Source organism: Perkinsus marinus (assembly GCF_000006405.1).
Source record: "Perkinsus marinus ATCC 50983 genomic scaffold scf_1104296971228, whole genome shotgun sequence".
Lineage (NCBI taxonomy): Eukaryota > Perkinsozoa > Perkinsida > Perkinsidae > Perkinsus > Perkinsus marinus.
The window spans coordinates 169987-193308 of NW_003202153.1; the positions used below are offsets into that span (position 1 = coordinate 169987).

Genomic DNA, 23322 nt, shown 5'->3' on the forward strand with positions numbered 1-23322 from the left:
AGTACTTCATGAAGAGTGCTCGTGTATCATTTTCGGAAATGAACATCCTCTCGTGATGGGCCGAAGCAGGTGAAATAGCGTATGCCTTTTCGGTCGCAGGTTTGCTCCCTGTTGTGAAATTAAACCAGGTGTTGGACTTCCCAACCCTATTTGTGACATCGTAACGATGCAGTATCACCCCATAAAGGGCCTCGTGTGGCACACAATACGGACACCCTCGAGTCCTGCTGAACCCTTGCCCTTCTGTACTTCTTTCGTTCCCATTCTGATTCTTTCCCACTGCTGGACGAACACAATACGGATAATTAAGAGACAGTAAACGTAATGTGTTGGTAAGGGACGTGAGTTATAGAACGTTTAGAGGACTCAACCATCTATCGAGGCTTGCACGTTGGCCAGGTACCTACAGCATCCTCAAACCAGTGACAACACAAGCAGCATAACATACATCAGAGCATGGGTGTTGTCTCTCATCAAGCATCCTATACTATCGGCCGCCTTCCGATGGGCCAACACTTGCTCCAGTAGAGCTACCAGGGCCACTCTCAGTGTCGATCCCGCCTCTGTACCTAGAAAGACCATCAAGAAAAAACCACAGGACATTGAGTTCTCACCGCTGCCATCGGCAAAGTTATGAAGTTCACGGTCCAGGTTTTGGTACTGCATCTCAAGAGCCTGCGGCGAGCCGAGCTCTCGTCAGTGAACGAGTACACAGACCTACCAGTCGAGCCCAGAGCATGTTGGCCTCCAAATGAGGGCTATCCCGAAGCCTCCGAGAGAGAGTGCTTATCAAAGTCGGTAAGAGACGGAGCCCGACAGACCCGATGCATGCTGCTATCGAATCCGGAGGATCCATTGGGACAACGTCGAACACCTACACATGGCAAATGACAGAGACATGCTCATCAACTGGCATCATCACATAATCGATTATTTTGGCGTCTCCAGTGACAAGAGCCATGACCACGGCAGCTGGCCAATTCTCGTCCTTGACCATTTTCACTATCTGCTCCACATTAACACGCTCTGTGAGTAGACCCGTGACTGGGGTGAAGCTCAGAGCAGTAGTGGCAGTGTCGGCACCAAGAGCGACTGAAATAAGGCGAAACCTATACACTGCTGCGGACGATGGAGCTGATATCCTACCGCGGTCACTCGAGAAGACGTGCGCACCAAGACTAGTAGCCACACAGACCTGCCGACCATCACCAGATACGGTCAAGCCGAAGACTCGCCTGATTAGAAGCCGACCACCATGCAACGTTACAGTAGGAGGCAATACACTCACCATAGTTGATAATCCTGTTTGGAGCCGTAACCAGCCTTGACTCCAGGCAGCCTCTCCGCCTGAGTAATCCTCTTCCTCTTCCGGTCCGCCCCCTCTAGCTCTTCATATCTACAATAGACTCATGATGCTACTACTCTCACCCTATGCAGAGCCTCACTCTTGGTCCTGTACAGCTACGGCCAAGGCAGCCCCAGTGTCAGTGCCACGGTCCAGCTTGCTATTGAGGAACCTGTAGGCCGACTCCCCCCAGCTCTAGGTGTAGTCGTGACTGACCTTTTAGTGCCGATGATGTTGCCTTGAGCACAGGTCATAGTAGTCCGGCACAGCAGTACTCGTAGACGTGTATCGTATATCATCAGATACCTAACAACGACTCTGGCCACAACTTCCCGTCCATCGTCCTACGGCGATCTCGGGCACACCGCAGCGAGCCACTGACCATTAGGGCTGAAGCAGAGATCGGTGAAGTATCTACGAAAAGTAACGCACTCGGAAGATTTCTCGACTCAGCCAGATAGATCCTCACTGTGTGATGTCTGCTGGACCGCCAGTACCGTCCCGACGGGCCTTCTTGCCGCTGGTGAGACCACCAGTAGCTCGGCTACCTACACCGTATGATAGCCCCCCCATTGCTTGGTCTATCTCCTACTGACCTTGTCCGCGACCAGCTGCAATATCCCTGCTGGCATCAATACTTCCTCCCATCTCTCTACCCTCTGTTGTATCCCAGAAGTAGATGTGGCCCGCCTGTGTAGCTGTGGCCAGTCTAAGGGAAACCAATTGCTAGAGCCGCTGATTAGAGAGTGCGCATGCGTACACATTTTTTTCCGTGTTCCGAGCAAAGGCACAGGCCGTTACCTGTCCCTGGTGGATGAGGCTCTCCCCGCTGCCAGCCTTGGTTTGCCTGAGGACACCTCAAGTCAGTGCGTGACTGCATAGGAAGACCTACCGTCCATATACGTCCCACACACGTAGCGTCCTGTCCCAGGAAGTAGAGGCGAGGAGGGACGAATCCCAACAGAAGTCCAGAGCCGACACGCGAGCTTCGTGACCAGAGAGGACCTGAATTCGAACTAAGATCTAAATCGACTTTGCTGGACCTAGCGGTCGTCAAGCAACAGGTCGAATTTCGCCGAAGTCGGTAACGCAGCACTCTACACTTGGAGAATAAAGCGATGGTTTATTCGGTCGCGAAGCCCCCGACCAGTGACTTACATCAATGCAGTCCCCAGTCTTGAGTGCCCAGAGGTAAACAGCTCCTGGTGCCTGAGCGCTAGTGCCACCAGCAGCAACGACATCTCCTCCTCCATCCACAGAGACGGTGGTGAACTGTACCAGGCCCGAAGCGGACGGTGCCGTCATCACCTAGTCACTTACTGTACCAATAAGCCCGACAACGAAAAAGACCCACCCTGAAGTTGCGGTAACGCAAAGAGTCGTACGCACGCACACTGCCATCTAGACTTGCTGATATCACTGCGTTACCAGTAGGTGTGAAACACACGCCTTCCACTGTAGAGGTGTGGTCAGCGAAAGTAGCATAGCAGAAACCCGACACTGAAAGGCAGCGTATAAAGCGGCCTTAGTCATTACGAAAACCCACCAGTGTCCCACAGCTTCACCTTGCCCTCCATACCACCAGTGGCCAACAACTGCCTGTGGTTCTGGCCAGCAGTGATCGTGCTACCTGCCTTGGGCTTAGTACTCCCTGCTAGAGGAGAGTAGGCCACGCAGCGGACCTACAGGATGAGTAGTAGTAGACCCGTAGAGGCCAGTAGATGTCCCTAGGATGGGCCTACCCCATGATGGTGACCCTGTTGCTTGAGTATCCAAGTCTCACTACGCCATTCATAGACAAGGAGCTGTCTGGCGTGGGCCGAGCCGATGCATATCCAGTCACCACCCGGACCTGCAATCACCAGGAGGTATCACGGCAGCACTATGATCAAGCTCATGTCGTACTGATGTCGGCGTGGGTGATAGAGCAGCCTGCAGAGCCACCCAGTGTGGTCGCGCTCACCAGCGATAGCTCCTGTAGAAGGGCCATGGTCGTGACCTCGTACCTGTCCAGCATTGGCATCACCGTCATACCACAACTTCCACCACTTACAGAGCGAAGATACCATGGCTGAGGCCGATGACGAGCATATCGCTGAAAGCATCGAAGCCAACAGCAGTGATGGTGCCTCCCTGATTACGACACGTAGTAGTACTAACGACATCGAGCACCTCCTCACCTTGACCGCCTCCAAATGGTTCTTCGACTGCAGCACCCATACGCCACTATCATCCACTTTCCAATGCAGTAGGAAGCTGAAGACCGCAAGACTGACAGAAGGTATGCTGGCTGGACTCACCCGTTGCGAGCGACGGAGTAGATGTCTTTGCCGCTCTTGCCAAAGTAACTGCCTCGGACTGGGGCCTGGTGCTCTACCAGACAGCCCGATGGGATGTCGCTCACAGAGTGGTCCAGGATCCACACACGGACCTGTAACGCCGTGGTCATAGCTCCCATAGTGAAGTAGCATGCCTCCCTACCATCATATCGTTGCCGCTAGAGATTAGGGCGTTCGAGTCCGCCGACCAGCTGAGGTGCATGACCTCGTCAATGTGACCGGCGAAGGTATGCTTCACCACCTGATGAAGATGATGATGATCGAGGGTAGTGACCGCCCATGGCGTCCCTACCATCTGCCAGCCACTTCTCGCTGATGGGGCATACCACACCACGACCTTCCTTCCAGAAGTGACTGCGATATAGCGACCATCTGCAACATACAACAATGTCACTATGCGGGTGGGGAATGAGCAGTAGTACCAGGGGAAAATTCGGCGGCTCGGACTGTCTTCGTTTTGAGGTTGAGCCGGTGGAGCACTAGACCGGTACTCAGGGCCACGACCATCGCAAAACCATCGGTGTCAACGGTAAACAGCAACGAGTTGTCGGGGGAGGTCTAAGGGGTTCTCACTCACCACGAACAGTAGAGATCGTATGATACCGTCATAGCAGCAATTGCAGAGCCACGGATCTCCATAGGAAGGCAGGCTGTACGATTAGACCTAGACAAGTCAGTGACTTGGACCTGAATGACTGGTAAGAGCGGAGCTGTATCTGCTGAAGGGCTACCCGCGAGGAGACAGTAGAGAGCAGGAGGGATGGCGGGGGCTGGGCCTCTTGGGACAACGAAGAGGAGCCTCTAGTAGAGAATCTTACCGGACCACCTGATCGGACAAGAATCGTATATTAGGTCCATGGGACTATCATGTGAGTCCCAACTGTTACCATTGTAAGTAGGACCAAGCAAATTGGTAAAGGCAAAGGAGAGCCTAGTGGCAACTGACGGCTCGCCACTGGTGATCTTCGCAGTAGTAACGGCACCGTCAAGCGAGGAGGGAACCTCCGACGATGATGACGACGTTGATGTTGACATCTGAGTGGACCCTACCAAGACACGATGTGGCCATGGTGTGGTACTGGAACTCAGCAAAAGGATCATTAGAAACTAGCAGTCGTACGTAGTGGAGTCATTATTCAGTCAATCTCGGACCGCTGATCACGCCTGTCCACCTAGTTTAGCAATGGTAATCTTGACACATTGCAAGAGTGTCTCTCTGAGCTGCGTAGGCGGTAAAGTGCCATTCACAACTCCCTCGTAGAAGCGTGCCAACTCGGGACTCTCCGCCAGACTGCTGCCCAGAGTGCTCTGGAGCACACTCTGCACTCGAGCTTGGGAATCCGGCGGCAGTGCCTTCTGGGTGAGCCCCACATTACGCAGCATTTGGCTGACCAGAAACACAGCCTTGACCGATTCATAATCATTCACGTTCAATTGTCGCAGAGCACCGACGCATATAGGCAGTAGCTCCTGCAAGTTGAGCAAGTCCGCCAGCATTACTCTGATGAACTCCGGGTCCGTCGCTCGACTCGTCGCCTCTACCAGACGTGATACTATCTGTACACTAGCCGTATACAGTTGGACTTCCGATGGTGTGCCAATACACAGACGGATAAGGCCCAGCACCGCCGGCGTGGCCCGAAGAACCTCCACGAAGGCCTCCATCTGTTTAGTCGCCGAGTCCCGCATCAATGTGAGTATAGCGACACCCAGCTCCAGCTTTTCCCTTCTAGTCTCGGGAGAGTCCACCGGCATCGCCTGCCATGCTGGAGCCAAATCGGTAATAAGACTTGGCAACTGCGAGCTGACCAAACCCCGCCCCAGCTCAGCGTCCGCCTGCGTAATAAGGTGCGAGACGAAGCCCAGGAACTCCGCCATATCGGAACTCTGGCTGGTCGAGTTCGCCTTCACAACTGGCAACACGTCGTTGAGCACAGGGGCTAGCCGCTCTGATGGTAATGTTTGGAGTAGTTGCCGACACAACAATATCATGCTCTGTCGTATCACCCGGTCAATTGCTACATGAGCAAAGTGGACCCGTAGTTTGCCCAAGAACATGTCCCATGCTTCCAGACCCACCGAGCATTTCTCTATCGCCTTAGCCAGTGAGGCCAATGCCAACATGAGTCTATTGTAGAGGCAATCAGCTGTAGTGCCTCCCGGAGGTACCGCCACCAGATCCGGGCCACCCCTGTCCAGAACAGTAGAGAACTGTGCTAGCACTGCAAGTAGGGTCATGACTTGATCATCAACATCATGGGAGAGCAAAGTGCCCACAGCCTCGTAAAGATTGTTCTGATACTCCCTCTCAGCCTGGCCAGGGGTAATGGCCAGACATGACGACAGTTCGTTTACAAACGGGCCCACTTGTGGCGCTATCACCGCCTTATGCTGCTTGCAAAATTTCACAAGCAGGAACGATGCTCGCCTAGCGACCCTAGGATTCTTGGACCTCACCCCAGCGAGTAGTGCCGGCAAGCACACACTATCAACACACCTTGATGCCGCACCCGAGTACTTGCACACCAGCTCCAGTGTCTGCAGTTGGACCAGCCAACTGCGATGCTGCATAATTGCAGGGCAGTGGAGGATCTGGGCAGCTGTCGAGCCCAGTTCATTTTCATAAGCCTTTTGCTCCCCACATACGTGTAACATGGTCAAACCTATAAAAAGTATATTACGCATACCACACCACACGCTACTGCTTACAAGCCTCCAGCTGGCTATCAGCCAATGCAGCCGCCTGGTTACCCTGTGTGATGGAAGCCACTGTAGTCCTCACGAAATCCAGGGCGGTCTAAGGAAGGGAGAAACCTCAAACCATCACTACGCCACATTGTAATACGTCCTTATCAACTGCAAGGGCCTTCCTAATGAGCTTGCAAACGTCAGACCGGAACTCGGCGAAGGCCACCTCCTGCTCGGTACCGTCATCAACATCATCACCTATAAAGAGGAGGACGATTGATGAGAATACAGGAAGACTTGAGTCATATTTAAAATAGTCTGAATAATTGTAGCCGCGGGGATTCGAACCGGGGTCCTTCGGGATGGGAGCACGCCCCACCAGAAAAGCGATGTATAAACGTCTGCTGCCTCGTTGCAGACTCATCAGGTGAGCTACTCCCTTCCCCATTGCATTGACTAGAAGCGGGTGACGAAGGACAGCGGGAATGGATCCCGGAGACCGCCGCCGAACCTGCTCGAGGTTTCCGCCGCCGAACCCCACCCACTACTCACTTTCATGATTAAACCACTGCGGATAACATAGATGAATCTGAACAGGATCATCATCTACGTTGTTGCTGTTGATGATATTCAGCGACCCATCTAGCTGTGACAGATAAAGTCCACAAAGTTTTTCAAAGATGAAGAAAATGTTCCTAGTGTGATCACATTTACATGGCAAACCGACTAAAGATGTGTTCCTAGCCATACGTGAAACATTATAGGTTTCTGGATGATTCCCCATCGAAATGAGCTCAGTTGGACGGCCGTTCAGTGGTAGTACTCCCCTTACCAGTGACAGGCGCATAACCTCCGTTACAACAGGTTTAACTTCTTCCTCCAAGGCCTTGCCCTCTGCCTCGCCACTACTACTGATCATCTACCAAGACTAATCACTATAGGGAGGGCCATTGTATGCGACCCCACCTTCCGAACATTGCCAAGAAAGATCTGTAAGGAGTTGTCCACCGACGCTGCTATCTCGAATGAACTGTGGGAAAAGAACTGTTCCAAAAGTGCCACCACCAGGTTTTGAACCTGCGCACACTCACAAGTCCCGATCGAACACTGCCAACGGACCTACGCATCGCCATGCTGCCATCACACTGGTGTCGGTAGCTTCCAGACTATTCCGGATGAGCATCTGGGACTCCATTACACTTTCAGAGACCTTGTCGTACCTGCCATTGCTACCATGACACCAAGCCCATAATCCCCCCCCTTGACGAGGCCTATTACATTTCCGAAACCTTGGCGAGCTTCCGTGAATCCGCCAAACACGCCTTGGTCATCCGATCCATGTGCCTGCCAACCCGTGACTGCACTCCAGACACGCTGAAGCCCTCGATCGTACCCTAGCAGGTCCAACTCCAATACCATACTTAGCCTTTTACCCGGCAGCATCTTCTTATGGCACATAGCAGCTATGAAAGTGCATACATGTTGACCTGATGATCAACAGCATCGACGAGCTATATTGAATCTTCTAGACAGACGCAATGACCAACAATATGCAGTGTATTCTACGTGTAGCCTCCGCTGAATTTCGTGGCGCGCGACAGTTTCCCCTCGGTACATTGTTCCAATGTGCAAGTACTGGACTCCACAATCTTGGTGACCAACTCTATAAAATGAGTGTTGGCGAAGAGAGTGATTTCTGCCCAGGCCACGTATCTGACGCCGTGAGTGACCCTAGCAGCAGTCCATGCCTTACCTGGACAGAACATTGAGTGAGAGCTCCGTCGACTTGCCACCACTTAGGGAGTTGAACAGAACCTCCACAATACGATTGATATCCCCTATAGTGAAGACAAGTCATTCCATCATCACTTCCCACCACCAACGACTACTACCACTTTCCCGCATAGTGTCCTTAACACGCATCGGCAGGGAGCTCTCGCCGCTGCCATGCATGTTCCTGAGGGTAGCCTGGACAGAGATGGCCTGAGGACCCCGCCCTACTACCTAACATCGTCTCCAATGAGCTCTTGATCTAGTGATATCAACACTCGAAGCATAAAGTCCAAACCTCGGTCGCTGGCAGAGGAGAGCTGGAGGAGATCTTTGATGGCTGTCGACCTGACCGATCATCAAAGATGCTCCGCGCACAGCGAAGATTCTACTCACCACACTCCAGACTGATAGTCGTTACACATTAGCTGCATATAAAGAACAGCTATGCGGTTGACAATAGCCACGGGCACCTCTGTGCCTGGTACCAGTACTGTGGTCACGTAATGGCACAATGCTTGGCGAACTGAGTATGGATGAGCGATAACCTATGACAAGCCCAGCAGCAAGCACTACCTCCTAGTCGCTGGGCTGGGTTTAGCCCTGGTGCTAGCTGAGATAGGGCTTGCAGACTCCAGAACTGGACCTGTCATGCGAAAGGTCCTCGGTTCGAATCCCAGGTGAGACAACTCACCTCCATTGACACTCCACTAGGGGCAAATGCACACCGAGAGATTATCTCAGAGGCGTCCGCTCTCTGCTTGACCTCTGAAGAAGATGTCACCAGTCACAGGTGGATCACCAAGCCATGGGTATTACCATTGCACAACTGCTCAGCCTTAAGTCGTGCTGAGGGGTCTGCCTTAAAGGAAACATTGTGTATAACAGATGTCAGTGTAGATGCTATTACCCGATAGTTGAAGAGGACGTCAACGGCCTCGACAAGTACTGGATCGGGCGCCCCCACCGCCGCCGCTGGAGTGCTTGACATACTCACAACAACTAACTCTGCTACATCCGATCCTTTAACATGTTTATTTCATCTTAAGTCCAATTAAAATTATCACTACCTCAATTTTGCCTCAACCGCCCCGATATGTAGTCACTAGGCCAGTTCCGTAGAGGCCTGAAAGGCGATGGTCCTTCGCAGTGAAGGGAAACCCTCCTAAAGGGTCTCCAACATGCGTTGGAGTACTTCTATATAAACCCCACTCCGACGGTTAGACGCCTACCCCTTAAAGAAGTCAGGGCCTAGCCAGAACTCAGGGAAAAGTACAAGTTCATGGCAGGCGCTGATAGTTGCAGGTAAATTTCCGACTTCCCAGAATTCTTGAAATCTTGCAATCTTGCATTTCCTCAACGCTATTTGACCATGACGACCAGTGCGCGCTCTGAACTCTAGCACACTGCTCCTGGGCCTTCCACCCACATCGTTGTCCTACCTCTTGCATTGTTACTGACTTATAGTAGTATCACTGTAGAGCTGCACATATGTCGGCCCCCCCCCCGACAGTTTTGAAGCCCTTGCCTCCTTGCCGGAACACCAGAGAACTTACCCAAGATGCCTCAAGTTCATAACACAATTGTTTTCCACGAAGTGAGTTGTGAGATATGTTTGCTACTAGTGTTTTCCATATCACTGCTAAAACTCCAATTGTTCGAATTCTTATTATTAGGTCCCTTTTTGATATGAATATATAATAACATTTCGTTGGATAAAATCTAGAGGTCCAGTTTAGGTTCTCGCGGTGAACGGATGGTCGATTGGGGAGTGGTATGGTATGTACAATCAAGGACTGCTCTCTCGTCCAATGTAGCGTGCATGGACCTATGCGATGGTGGGTTGTATTGACTGTGTGCAACCACCGACGACTCCTGTTGGCCGTCAACTGCGCTAGTAGCAAAGAGGACGTAGTGAGGTAACAGCTAAATTAGAGGTGATATGTGGGTCCATTGGGAGAATCTATGCTGATGCCCAGACTGGCAAGGATGCTAATGAGCTGGCCTTTGAGGTGGCTGAAGTTACTTATGAGATCATCGGGGGCGCTGTAGGCAGCAAGCCGGGCCCCTGTGCTGCTGAGTATGGTCTGAGATTGAAGTAACCGAGTTATTGTTTAGAAATGAACTCATTGTTAATCATGCTTGTGCTGGTGTTGAATACCGAATGTGTTTCCCTAGGGGAGTATGATGTTGAGTTGTCCTATGGCTGGGTACTGTATGTGAGAGTTGGACCTGGACAGCATATACTGAGTTTATTCCCTAGGTACAGCTTCTAATTAGTCTGTTTAGATCGCATCGCGAAAATCCATTTTTGTTATATATTCCGAAGCGCCTCGGCGATGGGGTTCTGTTGGCATGATATGCACTAGGTGAAGTTTCGTGCCTTCGGTGGGATTGCTCTCATGTGAGCCTCTATAGAATTGCTATCAACTTTACAGTTAGTTATTATTAGCGCTCCTCGACCCGCTCTATTTTGCAGTTTTTTCATCAGATGGCTTCATCAGCGGCTTCGGACCCCTTTTATGTGGCGCGAGATGAGGTTGGGCGCAACTGTAGCGACTTCGTAGTGTTGTGAAGTGTGTCGGGGTGTAGGTTCAAAACTCGGTGGATGTGATGAATGATCGGTACCAAGAGTGGCAGGCCAAGCAGGCTTCGGGCGTTAACCTGGCTAGATCGGCCAGCTTCGAGGATCTTCAGCGGAAACTCAGAGATGATGTGAGTTAGGTCGTACTACTTGGGCTCGCTCACACTACTGACTGCGCGCACAGCGAAGATTCTACTCACCACACCCTAGGTTGGTAGTCGTTACACATTAGTTGCATATAAAGAGCAGCTGTGCGGACACCGTATGACATGATGATCTCGGCTAGCTCCTTTTCGGGTGAGGACCCGAAAAGGCCCATCTGATGGTAGTCTATAGGGCTTTAAAAACAGATGATCGATGATCTTCTATTTTATCCTTGAAGGCCTCATGTCTCTATAAACTGTATAGAGAACTGAACGGGCGGCAAACTCTTACTTATGGTCAGGAATGGTAAACACAGTTGAGGCCTCCATAAGGCATCCTCAACAATTAATTTCCTTTTATAACATTGCTATGATTGGACATCAACTTTCGAGTCGCTGCCAAGGAATGGTAACACTCCAGCAGAGTCCCGTTACCACTCCTCCGCAAACTTCAATGGTTAGAGAGTACCCATGACAGGACTCGGTTCGAGAACTGCTTGGACCCACTGTACTCGTGTTAGACGCATTCTTTGACGGCCGACTTGCGAGATGTGGATGCGAGTATTAGAGCTGTTGAGAAGCACCCTGAGCGATTTCCGTAAGCTCCTACGTTGAGACTGCTGATTCGGATCGACGAGCCTCTGGTTTTAGGCATTGTACGCCTAGCGAGCTCGCGAATCGACGAGATTGGGCTACTAGGATGAGGCAACAGGTAAGTCGATAATATGAGATGAACACTAGAGGGTTACCACGAAGTGTAGGTGCGGGATGTCAAGAACGCCATGGGCTCTGAGGCAGCCCGAGAGAGGCTGAGTAAAGACCGTGCAATGCTGCAGATGGAAGAGGGAGCGGCGAGGCAGGCGACTGCTCAGGAGGTAGGTGGTCTCAGCAGTACTCTTATCGAGTCCGGTTATTCACAGTGATGAGAGTAGCAGAGGAACGCTCTCTTGTGGGGTTAGTGTGAAAAACTGATTAGTAAGCTCATGAAAATTTGCTTACATATTAAAATTTAATCATTGGATTATTACACTATGGGAAAACGCGATTAGATGATTACAACAATTTTAGATTATCATCCCATTGGAAATAAATTCATATTGTATGATTATATTTTCATTTTGTTGGGGTGCCTGGTGCGAGATGGGGGTGGGCATCGAAACAGGGAAGCCATTTTACAACGTTATTACATCGCTAACCATATATTACTGGAGTTTCACCCGTTTTACGTGAAGTGGCGTATTCGTGGTATGCAGTAGTCATGAAATATGTTTTTCGCATCACGGGTGAAACTCCACTATCATAACATATCTATCTCTTATCATAGCGATAGATTGTATATCTCGGTAATGCAGTTTCATCCGTTTCACGTGAAGTGGAGCAATTGTAGGTGAAAAACGCGATATTCGCGGTGATATGCAGTAGTCGTGAAATACTGTATATGTTTTTCACATCACGGGTGGTGAAACTCCAATTTTTATGATCCAAATAATATCAATAGTAATTGGTGCCACCATCCGACAAAATGGCTTCCTTTCTTAGAAAATCTCCCTCGTCTTGGTGATCTCACGAAGAGTGTCATAATAGTCGTTGTGGGCTTTGGGAAATTCCCTCTCGATCAGAACTCGAGGCTGTTGGGGACGAATAAACAAGTCCAGGAGCAGATAGTAGAGGATCAAGATGAACAGCTCGATGACCTCGCCAGAGTTACTCATCGGCTGGGGGAAGCGGCACAGGCCATCAACGTGGAGTTATATGTAGGCCTACTGAGAGTCTCCTATTTGGTGAATCTTTGGGTGGAGTCAGGACCAGCAGCGGATGCTGAGCGAGCTGGATGAGAACATTGATAGGCAACAGGAGCAGATGAACTTTGTCATGGGGGGTCTGTCGAGGCTGCTGAAGACCTCTGACCACAAGCAGCTGTGCACGGTCATCGTAGGGAATGCTGGCGGCTAGTGGTGGGCTTATTCTTCTGCAGGCACTGTTCTTGATACTGGTATTCCTACTTATGTGGAATCTCAACCTCTGAAGCATCAACGCTATGAGTGTATGTAGTATTGGTCTATCATTTCGATATCAAGACGAGAGTGTCGGGTTGGAGGGGAGTGGTGGTATTATAGTGTAGAGTACCATGTCTAACGCCCCACGCCCTCCCCCAGCAGTGGTGGCGGCCTCGGCAGCTTCGACTAACCTGGCTAGACTGTTGGACCTGAGGGACCTCGGCAGACGGTATGACTCCAGAGTGTTGAGGCAGTGGTTGATGGATCAAGAAATTGAACAGGTGGGGAAATGAGGGGGATCATCTATGAGGGCTTGATCCGTTGGGTTCCCTTGCCGCTGTGCGAGGGGCCATAGAGTACCTTGAATGCCCTGCCTTAGGAGCTGGCGGGTCTGGAGGGCATCCCTTCAAGGGAGGATGATCGCAACGCGTACGTGCAGAATTATGAGCATTTCCAACTGCAGCCGACTCCCTATAGAATAGTAGCCGCAGGCATGCTTGCGGGTATGTGCCCTCTAGATCGTCGCATCTATCGCTTCCTAGCAGGTGTTCTGGGCACTACAATATCACTTATAGTGGCGGTCGCCTCGTACAACTCCTCGGAGATCTGGGAAGGGCTAGAGGACCCTAGGAGGGCCGCGGCTATCTGCTGTGAGAGGATCTCTTCCTTGGCCTTTTGTCGAGATTGTCAGCACTTCAGCTACTACGCCTTCTCTAGCCTCTGTGGCACCATGGCTAGTGAGCATGCTCTTCAGTAGCATCTTCGAGATAGCAGCTGTCATGTGGCTGGCACGTAACAGCCATATTGAAATTTGGGATGTAGGTTTGAGGGGAAGTCTCCTTTTATGTGGTGATTAATATGGTGGCCCTAGTTATACGTATAACTATAATATTATGTATATCATATATATAGTTACAAATAGATATACAAAATATTATATACATTTATATTATCTCTATCGCATATTAATCTTTTATCATTACTCGTCGATACCACACCGTGGCGAACTCCCAGGCAGTGTGTTGGCTCGGAGGCAGTGTATTTGAACCTACTCTGGGCCTAGGGAATATTCTGGTGTTTTCGCGATATAGGTCAGGAATGTTGACTTATTCGATCGTTATAATGCTTGATAAGCATTGCTCACTGCTCATCTACGATCCGCGATACCTTCCCCGAGGCGGCTCCTGTTACAGTGTGCTAACGCCGCAGCTCGTTCGAGTGAGGGATGAACTGTGAGGGAGTTGTGGGGTATTGAGAGCCTTTGAGTTGCTAGCGAATAGTGTCAACGAACTGCTATCAGAACCAGATGGTCCCTGCCCGAATCCTCTTGACTGGTGGTTTTCAGTACATCGCCCTAGTCTGCGGCGTAGGGTCTAGGATGGTGATACTTATGGACGTGCTGTGCCTCGTAAGTGGCAGTAAGGGGCTCCCTTCCCGCATCCTCCCCTCCTACAGGTTGTCTTCAGCCACTGTACCGGCTCTTTATTCTTGACCTACATCATAGTCTGGACACTGAGCGTTGGAGTTGGCCAAGTCCTGCCGACATTCAGGGTACGTTGGCCTGTGCGATACTCCTATAGACTCGCCTACAAGCTCTTTCTGTAGCATTCCGAAATTGACATAATCAGCTGAGAATTTCGTTTATGTTTTTGTTCCCATCGTCAACTACTGTGTAGTGCAAGTTTCAGAGCCTATGTGCGTTGCTGCGACGGCGTGATCTTTATTCGATGACGGAGTCATCAGTCCTCGGCCCAGTGGGTCTGCTCTGGCCTGGCACATGGTGTAAGACCGTCCCTAGTCCAGCGGCGGTAGGAGAACCCTCTTGTGTGTCCCTCCTAGCATCCCTGTTCTTAGCACATGCCTCTCCGTAGAGGCGAGGGTGATACTGCCGCACCCGGTCGCTCCGTGTCACCAGAGCATGGGACAACCTCTTCTGCTGGATGGTGTAGGGGGCGGTGCCGTATAGCAGGGTATTTGTATTGTATTCAGATGGCACTAAGCTTTGGCATGCAGCTCACCACGCGGGTTGGCATTGTCTCTCGGGAGTCCTCTTGAGGCTTTACGTCCCTATCTCGGCACTACCGGGCTGCGAGTTTGGTAGAAGTGTGCAGAGTTATATGCGATGCTATTCGGCGACATTGGTACGCAGTATTTGCCTTCCTCAGCCGAGTTCAGGAGTTTCCTCACTAATTATAGTTTGCATACGAACTTGGGTAGAAGTGTTCAGAGACCAGAACTATTCCCCAAATATTCCCATGAAATTTTCGTATTGTCACCAACACATATTTCTGACAATGTGCATATTCTCCCACTCTTACAATATCGCTGGTGGTAGTCTGGTCGAACTCAGTGGCCTTCAGGTCTTCACAGTCCTCCGAGTCTACTTCCTACTGGACTACGCTCCCAATCTCTTGGTGCTGGTCTCTCTGATCTATTCTTTGGTGACAGAGTGTCTCTCGTGCCTCTATGTGGTGGCCCCTAGAGTTGACGAACTGGTGGGTGGAGCTGATGGGACCGTAGGCTAGACTTTCTCTCTTGGTGTGTTCAGGATGACGACGAGGACTGGTGGGATGCCTTGTAGTTCATGAATGATAATTGCATAGAACTTTTTAAGTGTTCCATTAGGTCGAGCTTCTAGCTGCCACTCTGCCCTTTCGAGTTGAGCCCTGTTTTCGTACTCTTCGGGCGTGCTTCTTTCCTCGCAGTACTCAACCACAACTAACCACGGCTGGACGCACTTGAACTTTATGCGAACATATCGCTCGCCGTGCTCTTCCTCCTCGTAGTTAACTCGGGCCTCTACTCTATGCTGTTATCTATCCTCACTCTCTGCATCTCCCTTGTGCCATTCGTACTGAGTCACTCTGGTGGCAAAATAGTGTCGAAAGATGAGCTGATCGAGTACCTCACTGATGAGAAGGGGAGGGAGTTCTCTACTTGCGGGGTGCACAAGACAGACACTCTGTACATCCCAAAGGTCTCGGCTAAGTTCGCCAATATCGAGGGTAAGAACCGTGTACGATTCGCCTTGAAACTAGGGGGCCGGGCGAAGACCCCGGGCAGGGTCCTCAAGACGCCATGGTTGGTCTATACACTCGGTGCGAATACTCCCAAGCAGGGGATGATCATCGGGGCGGCACCAGAAGGAGTGGAGGCATTCGAAAAGTTCAAGGCTGCGGCGGCTGAGGAGACCAATACTGACGGCAACTTCAGAGCCTTTCTGACCAAGTTCAGTGACACGGACTATGGCGCGATTGTGGCCATCGGGGGTGACACCAGCATTTGGACGGGGAGGGTCTACTTCGGCAAAACGAACTTTTTTGAAAAGCAGCGCTGCAAACCTTGAGGGGGACCTCTAGATGTTCTAGCATTGGTACTGATTCATGTGATGCTGATGTGAGTCATGATGTAGTTCCTGCTAGTGTTGCGTTAGCAATGGCGCTCTCGGGCCCTCCCTCCTAGAGAGGCATTCGGCTGTGTGAGGTTTTGAGGGATGGACTCTTGTCAGCTAATACCTTAATTATGCCATGGGTTTTTGGATGGCATTTCCTGAGGATTGCCGCCCTCATGGCTGTGGTCCGAAGCAAGGGAGAGAAGTTCTATTTCTCAGATAACGACGATTATGATGACTCGCTAGACGATGGTGAGAAAATCTTCGCTGTGCGCAACTTGAGCATCTTTCAGGGATGTCCGAGGGGTCGAGCGGCGGGGCTTCGATTGCCAAGATCCCCGGTGGCGACTACGAGCCCCTGGACTATAAAGTTGGATCGCATTTCCATCTAAACTTGGACGACGATAATGCAAAGACGACACCATCGGCATCTACGACTCAACTCGGAGGCCATTCAGGTAGGCCTTTCACCGATTGTTCTGTACCGGTCACTCTTATGGTACCAAGTGGTTCGAGATGGAGTGGTACTCTTAGATGCTTTGGGGGCATCTTTGGAATCGGAACCAAAAGGCTTGGCTGGTGACACTACGGCGCCTCCAGCTTTGTTCGATATTGACAGCGGCGAGAAGGATTCGACGCGGACGAGTAGCCTGTGGTTTGAGCCGTCTCCTCATGCTCGAGCCTCGACTACTGCTATGGTGCTTCCGACGACGACGACCACTACTACTACCACGGCACGACCAGGACTGGTAGGAGGTGAACTCCGACTGGTTGTGGCGGTATGGCCTTCGCCTGCTCAGTGTCTGTGCCAACCTCTGGAGTAGAGGACCCTGAGGCTTCCATGGAGATGGACTGCCCTGATGGATATGAGGCTAGGGGCCTTTGGGTGCTTATCAACGACCCAACACGAGGTTACATCACAGGTTTGAAGCACTCCTTTTTACAGGTCGTCATTATCAGCATCCTTATTCAGGCAAGCACGAGTCGATCGCGGCGGTGTCTCTCATTTGCGATGACCACCTTGAACAGCTGAAGAGCTCAGTACTACCACACCATTGCCATCTTCTGAACAAGTCTTGCTTCCATTGCAGCCATCGACGCCAAAGGCCACCAACCAGCAACAATGGACTCGTCTGGCTTGTATGGACCGCCCTGATGGCCAGCGAGTGCGACGCCTCATCATCCTTGTGTTGTGTCAGCCGTTTGCCTGTAGGTAGTGATGTCAGCTGTCAGTACGGCAGCTGAGACGGAGAGCAATGACTCGCCTTTGATGGAGTTGAGGCTGCAGTGTTCTGATGGTATGCACATATTTGGTCACCCCTGGACTCAGTCTACTCCTGCAGGGATTACTGTATACGGGTATGCTCCTACAGAGACCCGACGAATGTGGAGAGAAGGAGAACCGTGTAGAGAGGGCACGACAGCTAGGGGGGTAGTCAGATCATTGGTGGAGCCTGCTCTCCATAGGGGATCCTCCTGTGAATGTCAGATCAAAATGGCCATGAGGAACGGAGAGATGATGGGCATATCGACTCAGTGTGCTACGGCCTGTACTCGACACGACTGCGGCTTCCGAGAGCTGAGAGGCTCCTCCTCGTCTGGAGTCCAGCCTACTAGTGTCTGTGGTTGGAGGCCCAATTGCCATTGTGACTGTGGAGCGGTATGATGCTTCGGGTGGACTGGCTATGAGTGGTTCTCGTCAGACTTCTTTCGTGGCTTCCTCTTCATCTCTCTCGAGGATACCTCTGCCGACGGTGACTGAGATGATGCCCGCAACGGCTAGTGCTCCACTGTTCCCTCCACAGCCGAGTTTGATGTCGCAGCAGATCCAGCAACAGACTGAAGTTGCTCAGCAGGTAAGGGCGCAGGTTCGATCCTCGGTGAAGGTACTTTGCATTGTCAAGGCGAACTTGCAAGCTATTGACGAGCAGAGAATATCACAAGTTGAGAGGCAGGAGAACAAGCTAGACGCCGACATGGGGCAACTGGTGACAAGGTTGCGGCCTCTCGAGCTGTCTTCAATTGTTGTCTCTGCAGAGCGCCTCTGTGGATCTTTCCAAGCGGAACATCACGTCGTTCCAAGGAGCTCTCACTGCGGGCTTGCGACAGAATGCTGTGGATATGATGTCTCTTCTCGGGGACGTCGCGGCACTGATAGGGACAGGTAGTGGTGGGACAAGGAACTAGATGCCTGTCTACGTGCGGTGTGTAGCTTTACCGACGCCTGGCAAAGACGAGGGAGACCCGATGGCGATCCTCAACCGGGCCGAGCAGGTGATGATAATGTCTCATGGATCTGCCTCCCCTACTCGAGCTGTGTAGATGCTACGTGAACAAGTCGTTACAGCGAGGGCTAATGGCTCCTTCCCTCCGGTCTCGACAGAGGAACGAGAGAAAGTGAAGGTCCTGTCCGATGCTGTCGGCAACATCATACGGGCCGAGACCCTCAACCGAAACAGGCTGGACCAGGTTGGTTTCAAGTGTGGTCGTATGACAGATGATACTATGTGTGGTGCAGCTATCGAAAGCGTTCGAGAGCCTACATGCAGAGCTTACTGAAGCGGGGCATCTGAAAGGGAACTACCAAATTGCCGACCCCGACTAGTAGGCGCCATAGGCCCCACAGGTCTTGATCCTCGCCCCTCAGTGCATCGTTGTTGAATGCCGACCTCAACAGTGTACGAGAGGGTATGGACGAGGATATCAATGGTCTGCATCATGTTTCTGACCTCCAGGCCAAATCAATGCAGGTGCGCATCAGAATCTCTGTCACACTGCCAGCTATAGAGAGTCGGATGGCGCTCTCTCGTCTCAGGCGTTGCGGTCTTCGCTGAAAGCCCTGTCCAGGAAGGTGGACTCAATGGCTCATCAGGAGGAGAACGATACTGAAGATACCATAAGTAGGGAGGAGAGCGATTCGAAGGAGGCCGATGAGGAGCTCACAGCCAGGCGTAAGTAGCCATCTTATTGTCGTGGAGGAATGCCTCTTCCTTTTAGTCGATAGTCTGGAGGCTAAGGTGCGGTTCTTACAGAATCCAGCCAATGAGCACATCATGCATCCAGAGGACCGATTCGAGGTAGGCCTATAGCTCTGCGGCTCGCCCCCCCCAGCTGTGTCACAGTCGCTAACGAGAGTGAGTGAAGTCCAGGAAGAGAAGATAGGCCTCATAGAGAAGCAGTTGCGGACTATAGTCCAGCGAACGTCGGCGGTAATCTGTCTGTGTCCGGCTCGATCATAAGAGGAGTTCGCTGTGCTCATCATTCAGAATACCCTCCAGGCGAGTGTGAACGAGGCGATAGAGCAGTCGAAGAAGGCTGAAGGCAGCGCAGCCATCTTCACACCGCCCGGCTACGTCGCCATCGCAGGGCTATTGCTGGCCTTGGGAGCTATATGCATGGGGTAGCTCTGGGGACTAGGAATGCTTTGGTATTGGCTCGTTGTTGCTCGCCACTTACCCTATCAGATACGTGGGCTTTGAACGGTCGGACAAGCAGCTCCAGGACATCACGTACCTCAACGAGCAAGTCGCCGATGTCATACAGCGCATATGGCCCGAGGAAGAGGTGAGCGGCGACTGGTAGTACTAGCGGGTCTCTATCTTGACCTATCAGGAGGAGTATTATGGCGCTGATGGGGAGGAAGAAGAGGAGGAGGAGGATGCTGATCAGGCCAGGGGAGAGGCCGAACAGGTATGCTATTCTCATTGTCATGTGGTGGAGTTGCCCTCAGGCGTCTTATGATGCCTGAGCTATCGCTGCCGATGCAGCTCTCATTCGCCATGTAGATATGTCCCTATGCTTACATCGTTGTATTGCTGTCGTTGGGGTTGTGTTGATGCTGATGGCTGCCTTGCTGGTTACAGTTTTTTGGATTCATGAGTATCCCTAGGTCACGTGCGGAGCGGCAGCTGATGAAGAACCGTGATGCTGTTGAGAAGCAGCGGCTGCAGAACAGGACGGGAGGCTTTCACCGGTAGGTCTTCATCTACTTGCTGATGGTACTCGCATATGCGAGGTTGGCAGGTATGAGGCCTTCGATACCATCACAGGTGTTGTGGAGGGTTGCCCTGCCGAGGCTGGCCCCGTTGAGCGGTTCGTGACCACGAGTGATCTCGGACAGGACGTACGTGCAGCGACGTCGATGCATTCCCTTGTAGGATCTTTGTCAGCTGAATAGGGCTGAGCATGAGGCTGCTGTGAGACGCCGAGATGAATGTGCGGAGACTCTGCGTAAAGAAAGGTGAGTGTGAGGGACGATATCGGGTATTGAGGAGTAGATTGATCCGGGAGGCGGAGCGATGGGATGCAATAGAGAGAAATGAAGAAGAGGAGAAGGAAAGGCAAAGGAGACTACAGGTCGGAGGCCTTGCCGTGCTGCTCCTCAGACTCATCTCAGGAGGATTCCATACTAGGACGGAAGAATACATCCGGACAACCCTATGACATTGTCGGTCTCAGCTACCATGACACCGAGGTTAGTACACTTCCGTCTACTCCTCTTCTTCATACTTGTAGTAGGAGGGGCGACGGCTACGTTATCATGATGAGCTCATCAAATGGCGAGGAAAGCTTCGAGCGAATCATCTGGCCGCTCGGAATCATCTCGGGTGAGTTTCTTCTTGCTCTACCTTTCATTATCCTCGAGTCCCCGCCTATGAGTTCCGAGTCGAACTTTCTCGAGCTGTCAGCCTCGTTCGATAGCCATGAAAGAGGATCGATTCTACTGCGGAGCTCTCATGTGTCGTTCCTTGCTGGACAGTGTGAGGAAACTTCGGGAACATATTGGTATTTGCACACTTCTACCCGAATCCATATGTAACGTGTATAATTAGTGAGGAAACTCCTTAACTCAGCTGTGCGAAGCAAACATATATTCCAACACTGTGTCTGAGATAGTTGGCCATAATCATCAGTCGTGTCCTTACTTCATTAATGAGCCTCTGTCAGGTTCAACCCGATCACAGGGGAGTCTTCTCTCGAGCTACAGCATCCCCAGAAGCCCCAGCCTGACAGTACCAAGCCCGAGGAGAGTTCCAAGGACCCTTGCTCATGACCACAACATGCTATCACTTGTATACTAAAGTTGTGCCACTATCTTCTACGACTTGCGTTGCCTACGTGTTCCCTTATGCTACCGAACTCTGCCTGACTCACAGGAATCGCAGCCGTCCAAGGGAATGGTATACTAACGCCACCTTTTGCGGGTAGATCCTCTGTCGATCGATGACGAGGACCCAACACGTAAAATGTCCACACTTTTCACTCGCTCAACTGTAATGTTCACTCTAGTGACAGTACCATCGACAATATCATGGCCAGCCTCGCTGGACAAGAAGTCCCCTCAAGCAACAGCAATCAATAGAGGCGGAAGATGGAAGACCTGTTCTTGCTGCCTGCGATCGATCGACAGGAGATACCCGAAGCCCGACCATTCTGTAGCGTATATACTCGTGGAAACGTCTGTCGAGAGTGGATGAGCGCTAGGAGGGTATAAATCATGATGATGGAGTATCTCTGACCAGAGATTACCATCTGGTAGGTTCTCATTGAAGGCTGGGCACAGAAGCGGCATCTGTTGTGTGAAATCATGGCGGCAAAGCTCAGGGCAATTCCTAATCACCGAGCAGCTGTTATTTCACGAGCTTCATTAACGTGTCGGTTTCCATTCTTTGAGCTTGGTGCATAGTTACTGGTCAATAGCCGAGACGTGAATGGAATGCAGTAGAGAGCAGATTGATAGTTTTTCATGTTCTTCCATCTGGGGACCAAGCATGATGGATCGCGCATTGATATTTACCGAGACACTCCAGTACGGCTACTGGGATATGCCAACGAGCTGGGAGAGTCCTTCAAGTACCTTATCACAAGGCCTGTGTATCTCAGCACATACGGCATCGCCGTGGCATATGTATAACGTAGTGGTGGTTCTGGAGGGAATATACTCTCTTTGGTAGGTGCTTGCCGACACCTTGAACAAGACCAAGCGAACTGAGCAGAAGGCGCAGCAGTGGAAGGTCGCCGTCGACACATTGGGGTGGCAGATACTGGCTAGTGTGGCCGTTCCTGGTATGGTCATCAACAGGGTGGTGTGGGCCACGAGGAGAGTCATGCAGGAGAAGAAACTGACCAGTACCCTTTCCCGGCCTGGACTGACAACTTATGCGGGTGTGTTTAGATAAACTCCTACCAACGTACATAGGCTTGGCGTGTATACCTATGATAGTAAGCTGCTCTATGCAACAGATGAGATGATATTACATTCAGGTGTCCCCCATTGACAATGTGATTGATTGGATATTCGATCATACACTGCGGAAACAGAAAGACTGGCCTAAAGTTGAATCATAGCGATTGCTTTATCAATCACTCAGGGCCTGTTGCGTTAGTAGTATTTCCCATACCCGATAGATCTGCGGATGATAAAGGGTATTTATAAGACTCAACACAATATGTTCAGGAGAATACTCCAAAGTGCCGAGTTCTGGAAACGTCAACCAATCATCATCAACAACAACGCCGAGGCGACGAGCAGATCAATTGCGTAGTTCCCGTTACTCGGACTTCTTCAGCTGCTGGCAGCCCTTGAGAGCATATTTGGCGTTACGCAGGAACTTAGGGCACATACCGCGAGTGGACATCTTCTTGTAGGTAGGGGCCTGAGAGAACATGCATGTCGATGACGACCACACCTACAGCAGAGGGCTCCGGTCTACTCTACAGCCACGACGCGATTATTGAGCTAATTTGACAGCAACCCATCGTTGTACCTTCTTGATGCCGTTACGGTGAGCCTTCTTGTTCTGGTTATGATTGGTATGGTTCTTGGACTTGGCCATGGTGACTGATTCTCAGAGACTCGAACGGGTTAGAGCACACTGACGAGTCAAATCGATCAAGCTACCGTGTTGAGGAAGCGCAAGATTGCAAGGCTATGATTCTGTAATGAGGTATCTACTTTTCCTCGCCTCTGAATTACTTCGCTCGCTCGGCCCCCCTTTTCTAGCCTATGCGTCCCCAAATTACCTCTTTGCCTGAGACGCCTTCTAGTGTTTCGGCGGGAAGTGA

At 51.3% G+C, this 23322-nt stretch overlaps 7 protein-coding genes across 7 annotated transcripts; 4 read left to right on the plus strand and 3 right to left on the minus strand.

Annotated features, from left to right (window-relative positions):
- Positions 1-328: 328 nt before the first annotated feature.
- On the minus strand, positions 329-4719 carry Pmar_PMAR020265 (WD-repeat protein, putative; the record flags this gene model as incomplete). Its single annotated transcript, XM_002767044.1, has 28 exons — positions 329-403; positions 449-569; positions 615-675; positions 722-874; positions 923-1092; positions 1147-1235; positions 1289-1396; positions 1446-1517; positions 1562-1651; positions 1694-1759; positions 1815-1893; positions 1942-2054; positions 2106-2192; positions 2238-2350; positions 2504-2653; positions 2700-2845; positions 2892-3027; positions 3088-3197; positions 3251-3351; positions 3399-3478; positions 3526-3601; positions 3646-3776; positions 3827-3925; positions 3977-4056; positions 4107-4242; positions 4288-4371; positions 4416-4510; positions 4572-4719. The coding sequence occupies 28 exons, from the start codon at positions 4717-4719 to the stop codon at positions 367-369; spliced, it is 2931 nt and encodes a 976-aa protein (XP_002767090.1). The 3' UTR covers positions 329-366.
- Positions 4720-4842: 123 nt separating this feature from the next.
- Pmar_PMAR020266 (conserved hypothetical protein) lies at positions 4843-9133 on the minus strand (the record flags this gene model as incomplete). The annotated part of the gene is made up of 18 exons (XM_002767045.1): positions 4843-6347; positions 6394-6481; positions 6530-6630; positions 6925-7018; positions 7205-7291; positions 7339-7449; positions 7496-7592; positions 7651-7716; positions 7766-7859; positions 7988-8085; positions 8126-8210; positions 8265-8329; positions 8377-8490; positions 8539-8668; positions 8719-8788; positions 8837-8910; positions 8962-9004; positions 9053-9133. The coding sequence occupies 18 exons, from the start codon at positions 9131-9133 to the stop codon at positions 4843-4845; spliced, it is 3003 nt and encodes a 1000-aa protein (XP_002767091.1).
- Positions 9134-10633: 1500 nt separating this feature from the next.
- Pmar_PMAR020267 (Syntaxin-6, putative) lies at positions 10634-12895 on the plus strand (the record flags this gene model as incomplete). Its single annotated transcript, XM_002767046.1, has 8 exons — positions 10634-10681; positions 10735-10857; positions 11391-11467; positions 11521-11581; positions 11631-11744; positions 12489-12623; positions 12673-12801; positions 12845-12895. The coding sequence occupies 8 exons, from the start codon at positions 10634-10636 to the stop codon at positions 12893-12895; spliced, it is 738 nt and encodes a 245-aa protein (XP_002767092.1).
- Positions 12896-12997: 102 nt separating this feature from the next.
- Positions 12998-13147, plus strand: Pmar_PMAR020268 (hypothetical protein; the record flags this gene model as incomplete). Its single annotated transcript, XM_002767047.1, has 1 exon — positions 12998-13147. A coding segment is annotated over one exon (150 nt), but the record flags the coding sequence as incomplete, so codon positions are not given.
- Positions 13148-14723: 1576 nt separating this feature from the next.
- On the plus strand, positions 14724-21310 carry Pmar_PMAR020269 (hypothetical protein; the record flags this gene model as incomplete). The annotated part of the gene is made up of 32 exons (XM_002767048.1): positions 14724-14811; positions 14856-14963; positions 15227-15334; positions 15653-16135; positions 16375-16509; positions 16551-16715; positions 16792-16902; positions 17058-17180; positions 17231-17298; positions 17349-17423; positions 17601-17663; positions 17747-17917; positions 17961-18113; positions 18144-18245; positions 18295-18421; positions 18470-18531; positions 18580-18726; positions 18776-18861; positions 18905-19007; positions 19073-19208; positions 19255-19334; positions 19380-19466; positions 19524-19657; positions 19722-19821; positions 19870-19947; positions 20121-20230; positions 20281-20380; positions 20427-20497; positions 20535-20613; positions 20654-20731; positions 20776-20864; positions 21205-21310. 32 exons carry the CDS (start codon positions 14724-14726, stop codon positions 21308-21310), a joined length of 3726 nt encoding a protein of 1241 aa, XP_002767094.1.
- A 693-nt stretch (positions 21311-22003) lies between these two features.
- Pmar_PMAR020270 (conserved hypothetical protein) lies at positions 22004-22436 on the plus strand (the record flags this gene model as incomplete). Its single annotated transcript, XM_002767049.1, has 2 exons — positions 22004-22165; positions 22212-22436. 2 exons carry the CDS (start codon positions 22004-22006, stop codon positions 22434-22436), a joined length of 387 nt encoding a protein of 128 aa, XP_002767095.1.
- A 284-nt stretch (positions 22437-22720) lies between these two features.
- On the minus strand, positions 22721-23100 carry Pmar_PMAR020271 (60S ribosomal protein L29, putative). The gene is made up of 2 exons (XM_002767050.1): positions 23025-23100; positions 22721-22913 (listed from the first exon to the last, which is right to left on the minus strand). Exons 1-2 carry the CDS (start codon positions 23091-23093, stop codon positions 22809-22811), a joined length of 174 nt encoding a protein of 57 aa, XP_002767096.1. The 5' UTR covers positions 23094-23100; the 3' UTR covers positions 22721-22808.
- Positions 23101-23322: the final 222 nt, after the last annotated feature.